The following is a 19,563-nucleotide window of genomic DNA, read 5'->3' as shown; positions in this document are numbered from 1 at the left end:
TGCAACAATCAAAAACACCATGCAAGTGGCTTGTAACTATTGACTCCACAAAGTTTTGGCAAAGCAAGAAGGACACACTAGTACTACCGCAACAATGTGAGCAGGTATTGTACACAGTTGATAGACAACCTATTCAAACACAAATACGAACATGTTATTTTCCTTGCGTTGAAGGTATCAAATATAAATAAGTGAGTACATTTCTTTCAGTGCAGCCTAGGATTTGTTTTGTACTGCAGTTGGTACACACATTAATTGGAAAAAATCTAATGGCTTTTGGATCAATGACGAGGACACTCTGAATTGGGGGGAACTGATTTTGGATTTGCATGGATTCAAAGGGGTGTTCCCATTAGATGATTAGGATGCCCAAGAGTTGCTGCTCCTCCTCGTGCACCCCCTACTACCCTCCTCTACCCCCTCGCTCTCAGCCCCTCCCTCCCTCCTCCCTTCCCTCAGCCCCCTTCCTGCCTCCCTATCCCTGCCTCCCTCAGCCCCTCCCTGCCTCCCTACCCTACTCTCCCTTATCTCCCTCCCCGCGCTCCCTCCTTTCCTTCTTCCCCACCTCCCTACTCCCTCAGCAGTCAGCGGGTATATATGGGAGTCTGCCTACAAAGATGAGACGAGGGATACAGGAGGGGTTCGAGGATCAAGAGTCGCAGTCCTTTACAGATCCACACTTTTAGGGACCATCTCAGTGGAGCAGAGAGATCCACACTCTAGGTTTCTCTGGATACATGGATAGCCGAGATTTGTTTATTGCAGTTTGCTACTTCCCCCCCGAGACCTCCCGCTTTGCTAGAGATATTCGAGGGGAGGATGAGACATCCCCATTTGCTGCTCTGTATCGGTCCATCGTTCACTTCTCTAACCGCGAGGAAGTCCTCTTAGTTGGGGACTTAAACGCGAGAACAGGCGCTCGTCAGGCATCACTCCTCAACTTCAGGGATGATTCCACTCTACTACCAGACATTGACCTTGAGGAGGCAGGTATGCTACGACTTCGGCTGACAGATGAGGACCGCTCACATCCTATGGGCAGGCCCTATTAGACCTCAGGAGGATGCATGATCTCATTATTTATAAAGGTCTTGACAGATGGCCCGCATCAGGTGGCTTCACTTGCTTTCCACATGGGGGAGGCTTTAGTGTTGTGGACTACATCATGGGATCCCCTGCCTTCACATCTCGCATCACTGACTTTACCGTAGCACGTCTCCCTCCAGGGGCCAACCATACCTATCTTTTCTTTAGCATTTCTACTCCCTGCCGCACAGTACTTTCTACCCCGTTGAGCTCTTACTCCACTTATCATGATATACGCTTTGAGCGTGATCACTCACCTACCTACTCTGACCGTCTGTACATACTTCTCGCATACATTGACTTTATACCCTTACTAGAAGACCGTGCTGCCCTAGTCACTCGCTCACTACACGAGGCCGCTCTTCACACCTTTCCCCACACCACCCACTCCACCCGCCCACCACATCTTGGGACCGTACCTTGTAATAGCTGGTATGATGATGAGTGTAAGGCTTTACGTCGTTAGCTCAGATTCGAAACAAAAAACAGCCTTCCGAGCAAACCAAAGACGCTACGCGAGTACCACCGTCTGGTACGTAGGAAGAAACTTGACTTCGTGCGTCGGAACGAGGAGGAGCTACTGAACATTCTATTCAGTAACAACTCTAAGGACTTCTGGCAGAGATTTCTAGAGGGACGGTCCCCCCCATCACTCACTGACACTCAGGTGTGGTCTGATTATGCACGCACGCTCTATGATATCCCAAATCAGCCAGCCCCTAACCTATCACATATGCCACGCCCCACATTCTGCACCCTCTTCACTAGGGGGGGGGTAAAGGATGCCGTAATGAAACTTCATAATGGCCGAGCAAAGGATCATGAGGGACTATGCATTGAGTTCATTGCATATGGGATTAATCTCCTAGCCCCGATCTTAGCCAAGCTATTTAATGAAGCCGTTTGCTTGGGGTTTCCACGCACCTGGACCATCAACACTATCTCACCCATCCACAAGGCAGGGGATCCCATGAACCTGGAGAACTACATGACCATCATGATTGGACATGTCATGTCCAAGATTTATGCATCAGTACTTGATTCTGAGGTCAACAGATTTGCGAAGTGTCGAGGACTCAGAGCAACGGGACAGGCCGGGTTCATGGGACCATGGACCACATTCTCGGGCTCAGATGTATCATCGAGGAGGTGAGGGTACGGAAGCAGAGGGTTTATTGTTGCTTTGTGGACTTCCGCAAGGCATTCGACGCCATTCCAAGAGCCTGCCTCATACGATGCCTACAGGATCTGGGTTATGACCAAGAGATCATTTGGGCTGTCATGGCACTTTATGAGCGAGTTTCAAGCAGAGTCCGGACAGGATCTGGATGGACAGATAAGATCATGAGCACTATCGGTGTCAAACAAGGATGCCCATTATCACCTACCTTGTTTGGGCTCTACATCAACGAGCTTGAGATAGTGATGCAGGCATAGGGTGGGGTAGGTTGCTCTCTCGCGGGCACGCTGATCCGGATATTACTTTATGCAGATGACGTGGCTCTCTTGTCTTCCTCAGCAGAGGGGCTCCAGAGACACCTTGACACACTACAGTCCTTTTGTGAGTCTCATGATTTGAAGGTCAACTTGGGTAAAACCAAGGTTATGATCTTCAATACATCTCGAGTTGTCATGCGCGATGAACATTTCACATTTGATGAGTCCCCTGTTGAGGTAGTTTCATCATACACTTATCTAGGGGTCGTCTTTTCCGGACCCACCTTCACCATGAGACCCACGATGCAGGCACGCCTGAGCAGAGGATATGCTTCATTGGCTAGACTAGAGAGACAGTGCTTCCACTCTCATTTTCAGGATCCATGGACCAAAGGGTTGCTTTTTTACTCCTTGGTCCGCCCTGCAGGGATGTATGGCAGCCCATGATGGGGGCCAGATTTGTCGGATACAAAGTGGGCCAGGGTGGAGCGGCTACAGGTTCTCATGTTATCACGGATGATCCGTGGTAAGCCATCTGTCCCTCACCAGATCATTCGGGCGGAGTTTGGGTCACCCCCATTACAGCTAGATGCTGCATTTCAGGTCATTACATATCTGTACCAAGTCAGGGATTATGGGGATTACACATCTGGGCATAGCAGGATACCATGGCTAGAACTGTCCTCTTCTATGGCACTTGCAGTAGGGGGAGATCAAGGGTGTTGGTATGCACGCACAGAGAGATGGTTTGCAGGACTAGGGCTCCACATGGACAGACTACCTCCTTTCCAGTACAGCATGGATGCTCCTTTCTCTCCCCTCCTATCACACGAGGTCAACCAGGTTATCTGTGAGGATCTACTACAGCTACACACATTCCGGACTTGGTTGGGCCCGAGTGATCTTCCAATGAAGATAAGCTTCTACAGAGATTACTTCCTACATATCACAGTGGAGGGTTTCATTGATCCACCAGGATACACGCAGATTCACCTACCCCACTCGCTGAGGATCTCCCTTGGGCAGTTCTGGGTCTCTTCACACAGACTTCGTATCGAGAGTGGCCGAGCAGAGCGGTTACCTAGGGAGAGGCGCATATGCACACTGTGTGACATGCAGGAGGTTGAGATAGAGGAGTACTTTATCTTCAGGTGTCCTGTTTACTATGAGATCCGAGGGCGTTTCTACTGCCTTTCAGAGATAGTTATGGGATGTTGGCCCGTGTGCTCTCCTACCCAGACCAGTGATGCTTGGCTAGTTTCATTCATGAGATGCTCAGACACCGCGATAGGATACTCTGAGCACGGAGATAGGAGCAGCCTTCTCCCTCGACTGATACCTCTCAGAGCTCTATCACGGAGTTCTTTCAACCAGATCACATAGACTCCCTTGAGGCGAGACCCCGACACGACCGTCACCCGGAGCCTGTGACCCAACAGCTCAGACAGAGGGTTGATTCACAGATCACATTTGGGGACATCCCCTCCTTGTTTAGAGTTGGAGCCCGACCGACGGGGGTCACAGTGGCCTTGGTTAGACGTAGAGCTATGACCGGGAGATGTACCAGGACTGCACCCTTGAGGGGGCGACAACGTTCTATTGCTGACCTCATGCCTCCACTTCCACAGCCTCATACATCCTGGTGTCCTCTTGCTGACGATGATGATGATGATGATGATGATGATGATGATGATGATGCCGACGATGATGCTGAGATGGATATATATATAGTCGGGATATGACTATGTTGTACTTAGGACTTAGTACTGCCATTTTGCATTTTTTTGCATTCTGCATTGGCATGGATGCTCGTTTAAGACTTTGATAAACTTTCTTTCTTTCTCCCTTAGCCCCCCTTGCCGCCTACCTTCCCCACCCCCTCAGCCCCCCTCCTCGCCTCCCTATCCTGCCCCCTCCCCTCCCTGCCTCCCTACCGTGCACCTTCCTTAACCCCTCCCCACCTCCCATCGTCGCCATCTCAGCCCCCCCATCCCCCTTTTCTTTCCTACCAGCCTCCCTTCCTTTCCTTGCCCCTTGCCTCGCCTCCTTTCCCGCATTCCTTTCCCGCATCTCTCCTCCTTAGTCCCCTCCTCCTTTCCTTACCTTTCCTGATTGCAGTAGAAATGACGGACGGATCAATAAACTGGGTTGAATTGGCCTTCTCACCTTGATTGGCGATGGATTTACACTCACAGGCCAATTCTAATGCGCTTCCACCAACCACGAAAACAGTCACATTTTTAGAAGATGAGGTGAATCAGCTCAAGAAGGATGTAGAGCTTGAAATCTCTACCACGTTGATCGCATCTATTCGTCTCACCCTTCAAGAAGGGTGAAGCAGCTCAAGAAGGATGTAGAGCTTGAAATCTCTACCACATTGATTGCACACATCTATGGGTCTCACCCTTCCAAGTCACAAGCTAGAAACAAGATGCTCACTCTGCTATCCCGAGACCTCACCCCTCGACTTAAAGATGTTTCTTCCAGGTTGTTTTTGATTCACCGAAGGCTCTAAGCGTTGTGCTCAAAGCTGGGTACTTCCACCTAGGCCATAGAAAGATTTTCTTTGACCATTTCATGTTGGGCTTTGACCTTGTGGAGGAGGCCAAGCAAGGGTTTTCGCTTTTCGTAATATTTCTCGATCTCCCCCAGGTTTACCATCGCTTACTACCTGTGATTTGGGAGTACTTTGGCATTGTCGTCAGTGAGATCCCTCCCTTCCTGGTTTGCCCTTGACAGCTGCAGAGACAATCAGGTCTGATGGGGTTCCTAGAGTTAGGGTCCTTACGTTGGACCCTAATTTATTAAATGGTCATATCATGCTTCAGCATTTGGATGGTTCTTTATTTTGCCAGAGAGAGGAGATCGCGGGCAGACATGACTAGTACAGGATTGCAGGACCTTTGGGCATTTTGCAAGGGAATGCCCTAAGAAGAAGAGGAGGCTCAAAAGGCATTTTGGTACAGCGACTCCCCCTCGACCGCCAATAGGGGGGTGGTATAGTTCCAACACCTCCTCGTCGTCCTCGACAGAGTGTTGGTACAGCTTCTCCACTTTCGAGCGCTCTTCTTCGACAGAGTACTCCCTCGGTACCGCCTCCACCTGCTCCCGTGGCACCTGCTGCCCTGATGGGCTTCGATTTGTGTGCGGCCTACATCCCCTTCAGATTAGGGGGGGGCTCCATCCCCTTAGGAGCTTTGGATATTCCCATTCTAGTTGATCCCATTGATGGTGCACCTCACGCAGTCCAGGACGATAGTGCTCCAGTTGCATCCCTGGTTATAGCTTCTCTCAGCGGCGGTTGCCCTTGTCCTTGACCAGGCACATGATGATGATTGTCCGGCTAGAGGGGCCTCCGTAGTTCTCCACGGTCAGGGCATTCCAGAGCATCCCCTTCCTTCAGCTCCCCTCTTGGATAGAGGGAAAGGAGTTGTGTACATTGTTGATCCGCTTCCCTCGGTAGGGATCCTTCACACCCCTATGTCAGGTTTGATTCACAGAAACTCTTTCACATCCCTGGAAGATAACATGGACTTCCCAGGGGAGGACTTTGTGCCGTCTACTTTTGGTGAGATAGTGGTTGGGGTTCCCATTGATAGGATGTCTTCCTCCTCAGGTGGATGGGTACTTTCCTCGTGGATTTCCCGTGACTTGGCTCCCTCCCTCGTTTGTTGAGAAGGAGGTCTTCCCCCATTGAGGGGTTTGTTTCCGCCACTAGGTCAGGTAACATGTTCCATGCTACAGCCTCCCGTCGATGAGAATTGCTAGTTGGAACATATAGGGCCTTAGTGGCGTCCCTCATCGCCACCGCAGACAGATGATCCGGAATCAACTTCATCCAGTTGTTACTGGTGACTCCACTGATGTCTTATTCATTTAGGAGCACAAATTGGATGCCAGGAATTGCACAAAGTCAAGTAAATTACTTTCAAGTCACATATTTTTGTAACTGCTTTGGGCACTAGGGGAGGTACATGCATCTCAATTTCGAACTTTTTTTTCCCCTTGGTTGTTGGATCCTTCCCTCTAGAGACCAGTGGATTCTTCTTTCAACTGGGGGACATAAGGTTGGATTCCTCAACCTCTACGCTCCCAATAATAGAGAGGATCGTGTCCTGTTCTGGGAGGAGTTGCTCTCCTGGGCCCCCATAGCACATTCTTAGGTCATCGGAGGAGACTTTAACATGGTGGAGTTACCCTCAGATAAAAAGGGGGGCAGAGAGGGTGGCATCCCTTCTCTAGAGAGGGCAGCTTGGCATGCCTTCTTTTTCAGTTTCGGTGGAAGAGATGTTTAATTTGATGATGCCTTTCACACTCAGTCATCACAGTCAATCATGTTTTCTTGGTCGAACAGGGGGCCGCAGATGCCTATCCATGCACGGATTGGCTGGTTTTATGTTGATGATTGCGCCTTGGATAGAGGAGGATTAGTATGCATCACCCTTGGGGTTTCCACTGCGGATCACTTTCCGGTGGTGTTGATTGTTTCTCAGCCGCACTTAAGAGGGCAATCTGCCATTATTAGGATTCTTGATGCCTTTTATGCAGAGGAGGACCTCACAGAGGCAGCTTTGAATTCTAGTTTTTTCACATGCAAGGTGGAGTGCCCTCCCCTTCACATATGGCAACAGCCCTCTCTGATATTAGTTACTTTTACCATCTGGTTGCTAGTACCAGGAGACGTGAGATTCGTACATAAGATTTTGGTGCTAGCGAGCAGTGCAACCTTATAGAGGGAAGAGTAGAAGAGGCCATACGATGCTTGGATTCAAAAGTGCCTTGCTGCAGCAAGGGCTCATCAGCAGATTTTGTTAGAGAAGAGAGCAGAGTATGCCTTTCATGCACGAGAGTCCTTCTGGATTCAGATGGGAGACAGAGTCAATAAGCATTTCTTCTCTAGTCATGGCCACATGCATAGTAGAGAGATTTTTTCTCAGCTCATTGACTCAGACAAATTATTGTAGTTAGATCCAGATGCCGTCATTCGCATAGCTACGGATTTTATATGTCCCTTCAATCAACAGATCCTGGTAGCGAGGCCATAGATGATGCCAGGCATGTCATATGTTATGGTAGTGTATTCCTATGTTGGTGAAACCAAATATGAGAGTGTCTCTTGATGCACTTTTCACCAGCATAGAGTTTAGGTTTGTGCTTCTTACCCTTCATAAGGGGAAGTGCCCAGGTTTAGTGGGGCTTACACTCTCTTTTTTTCTAACCTTTTGGGATATGATTGGGGATCACATCACCTCAGCCCTGCAGAGTGTTTGGGGCTCTAGTGAGATGCCTAACTCACTTACAAAGGGTCTCATACATCTAATCCCAAAAGGGGGGTGCAGAAATTTAGTGTCACAGTGGAGACCTATCATTTTATTGGGCACTTGCTATAAAATCCTGGCAAAAGCAATTAGCTTTCCCACCCCGATTGACGATGGCTCTACCTTCAGCCAATCTTCACCCGCTTCCACCTGCCGCCGCAAAAACCATCACCTTCTCAAGAGACGAGTTGCAGCAACTTAGAAAAGATACAGAGTAGGAGAGCTCAACATCGCTCTTTGCCCGCATCCATGGATCCCACCCTTCTGAATTTACGAGCCAGGGACTGGATGCTCACCGCTTTACCTGGAGACCTCGCAGGGCACCTCACAGATGTTTGTCTGCTTGGTCGACATTTCTTTCAGGTTGTTTTTGATTCCCCGGATGCACCAGGTACAGTGCTTCAGTCCAATCCTTTGGCACTGAGTTTCAGGAGTATTTTCTTGACACTTTTCTTGTTGGATTTTGACCCTGTGGAGGAGGATGGCCAGACGTGTTCACTCCTCCTCAGATTCCCCTGCCTCCCTCAGGTCTACCATCGAATCTTATATTCCATTGGAGCCACTTTCGGGATGGTCACGGGGATCCCCCCCCCCCTTCCTGGGATGCCTTCTTCGGCAGCAGAGGCAGTCAAGTTGGACGGGTACCACGTGTTAGGGCCGTTGTCTCTGACTCTAACATTACAGATGACCACATCATGCTCCAGCATCCAGATGTCTCATTCTTCAGGCAGAGAGTCGAGATCGTTGGGAGACAGGATCAGTGTAGGATCTACAAGATCCCTGGGCACTTTGCCAGAGATTGCCCAAGGAAGAGGAAAAAAAAAAAGACCTAAAAGGTCCACCGGTGTAGCGCCTCATAGCACCACCTCGGCTAGACCTACTTCACGATCTACCGCACATCCTACCACTTCTCGTGCTAATGGACCATCCACCTCTCGCCCATGACCGTCAACTACAGCCAGACTTGACCTTGCATCCGGAGTAGTGGTTGTGAACCAGGTATTATTGGCTACTGCCTGGTTTGTTTGCTCATGTTGGTGCAGGTCTAGAGGTTGTATATCTCAGCTCATGAGACCATCACGAACTTCCTTTGGAGTGGGTTAGATGGCACCTTAGATGTGGTAGCCAAGGTGGCTTGGGAGACCCTCATTCTCCCCACATGGTAAGGAGGTCTCAATATTAGACTTCTTAGATCTTCAGATGATATTATTTTGGAGGTTGCCTTTCAGCCCATTAGGATTGCAGGTTAGATGGAGTGGGGCAAGAACTTTCAGTGGTATCTTGATCCTGACCCTGTTCTCTTGGCACTTGGTCCTTGGAGACTATGGTTATATGGTGGTTCCCCCATCAGGTTCTTGTAGTGGGACCCAAGGGAGTGGGAGTGGATTGATAAAGAGCACCGAGAGAAGAGCATCCCCTTCTTTTGTTACACAGTCAAAAATGCTAGGAGATTTCAGCTTAGCAGTAGAGGTTGGAGGACCTTCAGAGCTCCTCATTCGAATAGTTTTCGGATTTTTGTAGGGATGCAGAAATTTTTTTGGAGAAGGCTTTGGAAATCCCTCAGGAATAGAAAATGTATTTCCTTTTATTTATGGTGTGTGGCACCATGTTCCTAGTTAGTCCTTGGAGTCAAGAGGGGATGTAGTGTGGGAATCATGTATTGGCATTGATAGGGTCTAGTTATCAGGCCTGGCAGATGAGTTCCAGGATGTTGGTGCATTGGTTTCCTAGACCGCTGAGTTGGTTATGCATCCATGCTAAGACATGAGCCTCTGAGTAAGGTTTGGGACAAAAAGCCATGTAAGTGCTTAGTCCGACCTCTGAACCATGCTCAAACTTCACTCTCTGAGTTAGCACGGGAGCCGTGTCTAGTTCAGACATTGCACGGAGTAGTAGACCGTCATTGTCATGTTTTGTCCTTGGCTCCATTCCAATAGTCTCTCACCTTGCCTTGGGGTGTTAGAATATGAAGTCAAGATGAGTTTGTTTGGTGTGTTCTAGTGAGTTCTAGTCTAGTGCGTCCTATGGATGCCACGTGTCACATTGGGAGTTATCCCATATGCATTGGTGTTCATATGTGTGTGTGCGCTCTATATAAGAGTTGTACTTGTCTAGTGTCAAATATATCAAGTATCAAGGTACAAGCTCTTTGGTCTAGGTGTGAGTACTTTTATTTTGTTCGTTGCTTAGTCATTTCAAGCTCTTTGGTCTACAAGCTCTTTGCTCTACATGTAAGTACTTTCATTTTGTTCATTGCTTAGTCATTTCATTTCCATTTCATTATGTCTCTCTTTGAGTATCACTATCTCTCTCCCTAGCCTACCCTCTCTCTTCTTCTCCACCATGTGCCTTTACTCTTAAGCTGAATAATGCAATTATTGGACCTACACCAACAAGAGCAAACATAGCATGCCATGGACAGTTAAACCTAGTTAACAACCACCACTCTGGAAGCTAGGTCCAGTTTATGTGAACTCCAAAAAAGGAGTTTCCTTCTTTCGTTTCACGGTTGGTAATTCCAGGAGGTTTTAGCTGAACAGTAGGGGTTGGATTCCCTCCAGAGCCCCCCATTGGGAAAGCTTCTTCATCACCGCAGATTTGCGTAGAAATTTCTGGAGGAGGCTCTGGAAATCCCTCAGAAATAGAAAGATCACTCTTTTCTTTTGGCTTTCTATTCATGGAGGGATTGCAGTGAACCTGTGGAGATCAAGGTTTGGGGCTGATCCCACTTGTCCTCGATGTCATTCTGCAGAGGAGTCAGTGCGACATTTTGCCTTTGGGACTGCAGTCAGGCAAGGACTGTTTGGAAAGGGGTTGCTCGCATACTCAGCATCTTTCACACTTCCCCTTTCTTCATGACTTGGGGCTCGGTCGCATGGTTATCTCTTACCGAACCCTAGGTGTTTTATGAGGGTGAGCCTTCTTCTTGGGCACTCTCGGTCCGCCGGCAGGTGATAGAGCCCTGCTCTCTGTAGGATGTGCCACTTACTCCCTTCAGAGCTTCTCATGTTTCAGTGGACACCTCTTGGGAGATTTTGGATAGCATTTCCTCTTGGCACATTTGGAGAGCCAGATGTACTGAGGCCTTGGATGGCACCCAGATACACCCATCACACGTGTTCACGGGTATTTGGACTGACACGGTTCATACTTTGATAGCCATATGGGCTAGCATGCAGGGCCCCTCACGGGCAGCCTCTTCTAGAAGGACTATATTTCTTCGAGTTTGGAGGGGTTCTCCCTTTTTCTCGGAGGTTTCTACCGGATTGAGATGGCACTATTAGCCTCAATCCTTTCTTTTTGGCTCTTGATCTTTTCGTGCATTGCATGATGTATCCCGTATGGAGCTTGCTCTAATGGTTTTTCTTTAATACTTAATAGAAGTCTCTTTTTGGCCCCGAGAGAGAAAAAAATTTTGCTTTTTTGTTCGTACAGATGTACGAACGTCAATATGTCCATACAGACCTCTGCAGGCGGATGCGCGATAGTGCCAAGAGTCCGTACAACTTGTCAGAAGGCGATTCCGAGCAGTTTTAGGCTACTTTTTGGCATTTTTTGCTTATATTTGGACTCGTGTGACCTCCACCAATGATTTGAGCTTCCCCAACTTACCCACAAGTCATTTCGACTGTACCGACACTCCGGTACATTGACTTGTGGCTTCCGATAGCGGGAAATACTCTTTTCACACCTCGTCATCTCCGACATTGCGATATTGCGGCGTTTGACTGTCCCGAACAGTCAAATATCATTTCTCTGATCTCGGTACACTTCAGTGACTGCTTCGATTGGTGTGCCATCTCTGAGTCAAAGGTTCTCTGCCTTGGATAGTTCTCCTATAAATATGTATTTTCCTATTTTGTTTTGGTGTGTGGCTCCATGTCCCTCATTAGCCCCTGGAGCCAGGAGGGGATGTACTGTGGGAGCCCTGTATTGGCTTTGATAGGTTTAGAGGGGGATGTATTGTGGGAGCCATGTATTGGCTTTGATAGGTCTCATTATTAGGCCTGGCCGAGTTCCAGGATGTTGGTGTATTCCTAGACCTATGAGCTGGTCATGTAGCCATGCTATAACGTGAGCCTCTAAGCATGTTGAGTGTCAAGCCATAAGAGTGCTTGGATCAACCTCTGAACACGCTCAGACTTTAGCCTCTGAGTTACATAAGGTGCACAGTTTGATGACCGTCATTGTCATGTTATGTTCTTGGTTCCATTCCAATAGTCCCTCACCTTAGACCATCATTGTCATGTTTTGTTCTTGGTTCCATTCTAGTAGTCTCTCACCTTGCCTTCATGGGAGGGTGTTGGAATATGAAGCCAAAGTGAGTCAAAAATGTGTGTTCTAGAGTGAGTTCTAGTCTAGTGTGTCCTATGGATGCCACGTGTCATATTGGGAGCTATCCCATATGCATAGGTGTTCATGTGTGTGTGTGCTCTCTTATATCAGAGCTATACTTGTCTAGTGTCAAATCAATCAAGTATCAAGCTACAAGCTCTTTGGCCTACATGTGAGTACTCTCATTTTTGTTCATTGCTCTAGTCATTTCATTTCCATTTCATTATGTCTCCTTTTGAGTATCACTTCCTCTCTCCCTAGCCTACCCTCTCTCTCTCCCTCTTTCCACCATGTTCCTTTAGACTCCCCCTGTGGCTTTGATAAGATACATTCTGAGGCACCTCTGATCATGGTACTTCATGAGATCTCCATGGATGGATGATGCTTATTAGATTCGGGATCACATTACTTCAGCCCTACAGGGTATTTGGGACTCGGGTAAGATGCCAGAATCACTTACGGAGGGCCTCATTCATTTGATTCCGAAAGGGGGTTGCAAGAATTTAGTGTCTCAGTGGTGGAGACCAATAACTTTGTTGGGTACTTTGTATAAAATCTAAGCGAAAGCTATCAGCCTTCGTCTGCAGCCCTTTCTGCCAAATCTTATCCATGATACGCAGACGGGCTTTGTGCATGGTAGGAGCATCTTTGACAACATCTTCTCATTTTGGGAGGCTTCTGATTGCGCATTTCATAATGGCCACATGCTGGCCATTCTACTCTTGGACTTTGAGAAAGATTACGACAGGGTAGACTGGGGATTTCTGGAGGGCACATTTACTCACTTTGGTTTCTCAGATGCATGGATCAAAGAGGTGTCAGCCCTCTACAAATCAGCCCACAGCCACGTTCTTATTGGTGGAGGCAAGGGGGACAGGTTTGAGATTACCAGATCAGTCTGCCACGGATACCCTTTAGCCCCCTTTCTGTTATTATTTGTGGCTGAAGCTATGAGCGATTACATTAGAGCTCAATCTGGTATTGTAGGGCTCAGGCTTCCTTTGAGGCAGGAGGACGAGCTCTTAGACAGTGAGTTTGTAGATGATACGGCTGTTTTTTTGGATGCCACTCCACAAACACCGACATCATTCACGATGGCGATGGATTTGTTTTGCATTGCGGCAGGTGCACACATTAATTGGAACAAATCCAATGGCTTTTGGATCAGTGATGAGGACACTCCAGATTGGGGGAATGACATAGGGTTCACTTGGATTCAGAGGGGTGTTTCCGTCAAATATCTGGGATGCCAGGTTGGGGTGGGCATCTCTCCAGCACAGCAGTTTTCTCCAGTGTTGGAGAGTATCAGGAGGAAACTCATCTTTGGAATTCTGCCAGACTTGACCTTGCATCTAGAGTTGTGGTTGTGAACCAGGTATTATTGGCTACGGCCTAGTTCATTTGCTCTTGTTGGTGCAGGTCTAGAGGTTGTATCGCTCAGCTCATGAGACCTATCAGGAACTTCCTATGGAGCGGTACTTTCAGCCTGTCAAGATTGCAGGTTTCATGGAGTGGGGCACGGACTCACAGTGGTATCTTGACCCCGATCCCCTTCTCCTTGCGCTGAGGTCTTGGAGACTCTGGTTATATGGTGGTTCCCCTATTAGGTTCTTGCAGTGGGACCCAGGGGAGTGGGAATGGATTGATGAGGGGCACCGAGAGAAGAGCATCCCCTTCTTTCATTATACAGTCAGAAATGCCCGGAGATTTCAGCTTAGCAGTAGAGGTTGGAGGCCCTCCAGAGCCCCTCAATCCACACATCTGCAAATCCATTCATCTTGTAATAATAGAAGCAAAACACCGCGCTGGTGGCTGTTAATATCCTAGCACCACTAGCACCACGCTGGCAATCACTTATCCTGCACTACTGCCATGCTATCCTAAAATTTGTTGCACAGTGCTAAACTAAAATAGTCCCCTTTAGACTATTTATCATTTCTTTAACCGATGGATTTCATCGCATGCTTGTTTTTAGTATATCCCAACAACCACCACGCTGGTTTCTCATAACGAATGAGTCTTGTTCCCTCCAGGATGTTTCCTTCACTCCTTTCAAACTTGCTCATGCCTCAGTAGACACATCATGGGAGATTCAGGCTAGCATTGCAGCTTGGCATATTTGGAGAGCCAGGTGTACAGAGGCGATGGAAGGTACCCAAGTTCACCCTCCCTAGGCTATGGCCAATATTTGGACCGACACAGTACACACTCTGATGGCCATCTGGGCGAGCATGCAGGGATCCTCCAAAGCAGCCACTGTCAGGAGAGTTACTTTTTTCAAAGTTTGGAGAGGATCTCCTTTCTTCTCTAAGTCTCCCTCAGGGTTGAGGTGGCATTTTCAGCCTCCGCCTTGGTTTATTAGCTCCTTTTGAGCTTTTTTTTCTTCATGCATAGCATGATGTATTCCCACATTTGAGCTTACTCTCGCGGTTTTCGTTCATACTTAATGAAGTAATTTTCTTTTCAAAAAATATATTGGGTACAATGATGGAATTCTAGCTGTGCTATTGGCTCATTTTTACGTCAATGAATCCTTCTTGTTTTCTCTACGTGGAAATTGTGGCAAATTAAAAATAAAATTTTGAATGAATTATGAAGAGAATCACGGAATGCACATAATTTGTTTCTCAAGATATTAATTCATTCATTATATGCATTTCTTTAATCCAAACAGCACATCTTGAAGGGGAAAGAAGTACACATGAAACCCTTATCGTTTTAAAGAGCATACCTAAGATCTTATGGTGGATGTCACCCAGCATCATGTCTAGCTCCTTTGTCCTTGATGTTCGATAGAAGCATTCTTCTTCACTATCAGTTCCACTTGCGAACTGGTTTGTGGGAATTGTGACATAGTATTACTAAACTCCTTAATAATCCCTTCAACAAGGGATTGATACTTTACACACAACCAAAATATTGTTGTAAAAAGGCTTATTTAGCATTAATGAGCCAAACCCCATTAGAAAGTTTTCATCCTTTCTTCATTGAAAAATACAAATCTCATGACATTAAGTCTAGATTTTTAAATTTGTTTTTTCCCCCAAAAAGAGACTTGTATTAAGTACAAAAGAAATCCAAACATACATGAGAATACTCGGGATACTAATACATCATGTGGAGCATGAAAAAAAACCAAGAAGGTCAGAAAATGACAAACCAAACGAGAGGTGCACTCAGAAAATATGGGGCTGCAAGTCCATTCTCTGAGGAACCACCTCCCCTTTTTGAGAGGAGGTATTAAATAGGTTGAGGCTGAAAATGTCATCTCATCTCTGTGGAAAATTCAGAGAAGAAGGGAGAGCCCCTCATTCCCTGAGGAAAGCAGCCCTCCTAGCAGAACTGCCCGCCGAGAGGATCCCTGCATGCTTATCTAGATGGCCATTAGTGTATGTATAGCGTCTATCCATATATTGGCCATAATGTGAGATGGGTGAACCTGGGATCCATCCAAAGCCTCTGTGCACCTGGCTCTCCAAATGTGCCACGTTAAAATGCTCACTAATATCTCCCAAGAACAGTCTAGCGAGGCATGCATAGCCTTGAACAGTGAGGCAGGAATGTCATCTAGAGAACATGGTTCAACCAAGTCATCTGATAGCTTTAGCCCATGATGAGTCATGTTTCTCAAAGAAGACATGAGACCTCGAAAGGGAAAGCCAAGCAACTGAGCCCCAAGTTATGAAGAAGGGGGAAGGAGCCAAAAAACTGAAAATCATGGCAACCCCCTTCCATATAACCCCTACCTGTCTGCAATCCCATAGACAATGAATAGTCTCCACAGTAGCACGGCAACGGGGACAAGTAGGGTCAGCCCCAAACTTGGACCTCCACAAGTTCACTGCAATCCCACCATGAAAAGAAAGCCATAAAAAGAGAGTGATTTTTCTATTCCTGTGGGATTTCCAGAGTCTCCTCCAAAAGTTTTTATGTAGATCAGTAGAAATGTCAAAGGCATCCCAATGAAGAGAGCTAGAGGGGGAGAGTTGCTTTTCTCAGAGATTGGAGAGACTCTCCCTTCTTTGCTGAGACTTCTACAGGGTTGAGTTGGCATTTTCAGCCTCAGCCTTGGTTTCTTTCTACCTCATTCTTCTGAGGTGTTCTTTATTACATGCTTAGCATACATGCTTAGCATGTTGTATTTCTGCACAGAGCTTGCTCTAGCGAGTTTCTTTCTTACTTAATAGAAGTCTCTTTTTTGCCAAAAAAAAAAAGAGAGTTGGAGGGCCTCCAACCTCTACAACTAAGCTGAAATCTCCTGACATTTCTGACCATCCAATGAAAGAAGGGGTGGCTCTTCTCTCAGTGCCCTTTGTCAATCCACTCCCACTCTCCTAGGTTCCATTGTAGGCACTTTATGGGGACACCTCCATAGAGCCATAGTCTCAATGATCCCAAGGAAATGAGAAGAGGGTCAAGATTTAGGTACCACTGAAAGTCAAAACCAATCTCCACGCCTCAGCCTTGGTTTCTTTCCACCTCACTCTGAGGGGGTTTTTTATTATCCTCATGATTTCATGATGTATTCCGCTTTGAGCTTGCTCTCGCGGGTTTTTGTTCTTACTTAATAGAAGTCTTTTTCATGGAAAAAAAAACCAATCTCCACCTCCAAATTGGCCATTGTTGGGAGCGTACAGGTTGAGAAGACCAACTTACAGAGCTGCTGCTCCTCCCCGCTCCCTTGCTGCACCCTCTCCCTCAGCCCGTCCCTCCCTCTCTCCCTTGCCCTCAGCCCCTCCCTCTCCCTCAGCCGCCCCCTCCCCCTGCCTGCTCCCTCGCCCCCTCCCTACTGCTCCGCCCCCTCCCTGCCTGCTCCCCCGCCCCCTCTCTGCCTCTCCGCCCTCTCCCTGCCTCTCAGCCTGCCCCCCTGCTCCCCCGCCCCCTCCCTGCCTCTCCGCCCCCTCCCTGCCTGCTGTTCCCCTGCCCCCTCCCTGCCTCTCAGCCTGCCCCATGCTCCCCCGCCCCCTCCCTGCCTCTCCGCCCCCTCCCTGCTTGCTCCCCCGCCCCCTCTCTGCCCCTCAGCCCGCCCCCTCCTCTCCCTCTCCTCCCCCTTCCCTTCACTCCCCGCTCCCTCTCCTCCCCCTCTCAGCCTGCCTCGCCCCCCCTCCCTGCCCCTCCCTCTCCTTCCTCTCCCTCTCCTTCCTCTCCCTCTCCTTCCTCTACCTCTCCTCTCCCTCTCAGCCCTCCCCCTCCCAGCCCGCCCCCTTCCAGCTCCTCCTTCCTCTCCCTTTCCTATTCCTAGCTTGCCCCCTCCCTCCCTCTCAGCAGCCCCTTTCCCTTTCAGTCTCCCGCAGCTTTTCTTGGAGCGGAAGGAGCCCTTAATTTGTTAGAGTCGGCCTCCTCACCTCGATTGGCGATGGATACTCCGTCAGCCAATCCTACTCCACTTCCACTGGCCGCGAAAACTATTACCTTTTCTAAAGACGAGTTGCAGCAGCTCAAGAAGGATGTAGAGATTGAATGCTCTACCACGTTGCTAGCACGCATCTTTGGGTCTCATCCCTCCAGATCCCAATGCTTGCGGCTCTCCCCCCAGACCTCACTCCACGATTGTTAGATGTCCGTCTTCTGGGATGAGGTTTTTTCCAGGTTGTTTTTGACACTCCAGAGGTTGCGAGCACTGTGCTCAAGGCTGAGTTTTTACACCTGGGACACAGGAAGATCTTCTTTGAAGCCTTTCATATTGGTTTCGACCCAGTGGAGGCAGATAAGAAAATCTTTTCGCTCTCCATCAGATTCCCCGGGCTTCCCCAGGTTTACCATCGACTTCTTTCTGTTATTGGGGAGCATTTTGGCGCACTTGCTGAGATCCCACCCCTCCCTGGGTTGCCATTGACTGCAGCAGAGGCAACCAAGGCTGATGGGGTTCCTAGAGTTAGGGTCCTTTGCAAGGATCCTAGCCTCAAGATGGATCATGTTATGATCCAGCGCCCGGATGGTTCCTTTTTTCGCCAGAGAGTAGAAATTTCAGGCAGACAGGACCAGTGCAGGATTTGCAGGACCTCTGGACACTTTGCCAGGGATTGCCCCAGGAAGAAGAAAAGGCCCAAGAAGCCCTCTAGTACAACTACCGCCCCATGGCCTCGACAGGGGGGACAGGGGGTTGGTATAGGTCCAGCACCTGCTCCTCGGCCTCGACAGAGGGGTGGTACAGGTCCAGCACCTGCTCCTCAACCTTCGCATGGCAGTCCTCCTCAGTTTGGTGATGGTACAGGTCCAGCACCTGCTCCTCGGCCTCGACAGGGGGGTGATACAGGTCCTTCACCTGCTCCTCGACCCCCTCCTACCTCAAGAACACGCGACGCTCTCCAGTGGGTTCCGATACGTGTGCAGATCCCTCCTTCAGTTCACGAGGGTACTTTAGTGGACTCTGCTTCACCTCGAGCTGTCCCTCCAGTCTCACCATGCACAGTCTGAGACGCTGAAGCTTCGACCTCCTCCCCGGTTGCAGCTTCTTCCCTAGATCCAGCGGTGCCAGATGCTCTTCTTGAAGCAGGAGAGGTCTCCGCGGCTGGGCAGACACAGGATAGAGAGCATTCCTCACTTCCTCCCTTGGATAGGGGGAAGGGGATAGCTTACACTATTGATCCTCTTCCCTCACAAGGAATCCTTCGCACTCCGGTGTCTGGCTTGCTCCACAGGAACTCGTTTTCAGCCTTGGCAGAGAGTTCAGATTTCCCAGAGGAGGAGTTTGTGCCCGCTACTTTTGGGGAGCCAGTGATTGGGTTTCCTGTTGACAGGGCTTCTTCTTCAGGTGCCAGGATTCTTTCCCCTGTTGATTTTCCACCACTTGGTTCCATCCCTCTCTCCTCGAGCAGGAGGTCTTCCCCTGTTGAGGGGTTTGTTTTCGCCACTAGGTCAGGTAAGGTGTTCCACTCTACATCCTCCCGTCGATGAGGATTATTAGTTGGAACATACAGGGCCTAGGTGGCGTCCCACATCGCTGCCGTAGACAACTGATCCGGGATCAGCTTCATCCAGGTGTTACTGGGGGTTCCATTGATATATTATTTATTCAAGAGCACAAACTGGATTCTAGAGATTGTGCCAAGTCAGGCAAGTTGCTTTCTGGACATACTTTTTGGTCACCTGCCTTGGGCACCAGGGGGGGCACTTCTATTTCAGTTTCGCAGTTGGTTCTCCCCTTAGTTGTTGGGCATGGAGTCATTATTCCCTCTAGAGCTCAGTGGATTATTCTTTTGATTGGAGGGCGTAAGGTTGGTTTCCTTAACATGTATGCCTCCAACATTAGAGGGGAACGTGTCCTTATGTGGAAGACTTTGCTCTCCTGGGCCCCCATTGTGGATTCATGGGTGATTGGAGGTGACTTTAACATGGTCGAGTTACCGTCAGACAAAAAAGGGGGTAGAGAAGGCGGACTTCACTC

At 48.6% G+C, this 19,563-nt stretch overlaps 1 protein-coding gene across 1 annotated transcript in view; it reads right to left on the bottom strand.

Moving 5' to 3' along the window:
* The window catches only part of MSH5 (MUTS-homolog 5), a 498,728-nt gene that overhangs the window by 157,956 nt on the left and 321,209 nt on the right, over nt 1–19,563 (bottom strand). Inside the window, exon 21 of the mRNA XM_087383476.1 lies at nt 14,908–15,007. Coding sequence (XP_087239602.1) covers nt 14,908–15,007 — 100 coding nt within the window. The remainder of the gene's footprint in view (nt 1–14,907; nt 15,008–19,563) is intronic.

This window comes from Dipteris shenzhenensis, chromosome 13 (genome assembly GCF_047967505.1).
Source record: "Dipteris shenzhenensis isolate YYH24624 ecotype China chromosome 13, Dip_SZ_1.0, whole genome shotgun sequence".
In the NCBI taxonomy this organism is placed as follows: Eukaryota; Viridiplantae; Streptophyta; class Polypodiopsida; order Gleicheniales; family Dipteridaceae; genus Dipteris; species Dipteris shenzhenensis.
This window is presented reverse-complemented; position numbering and strand designations above follow the sequence as displayed.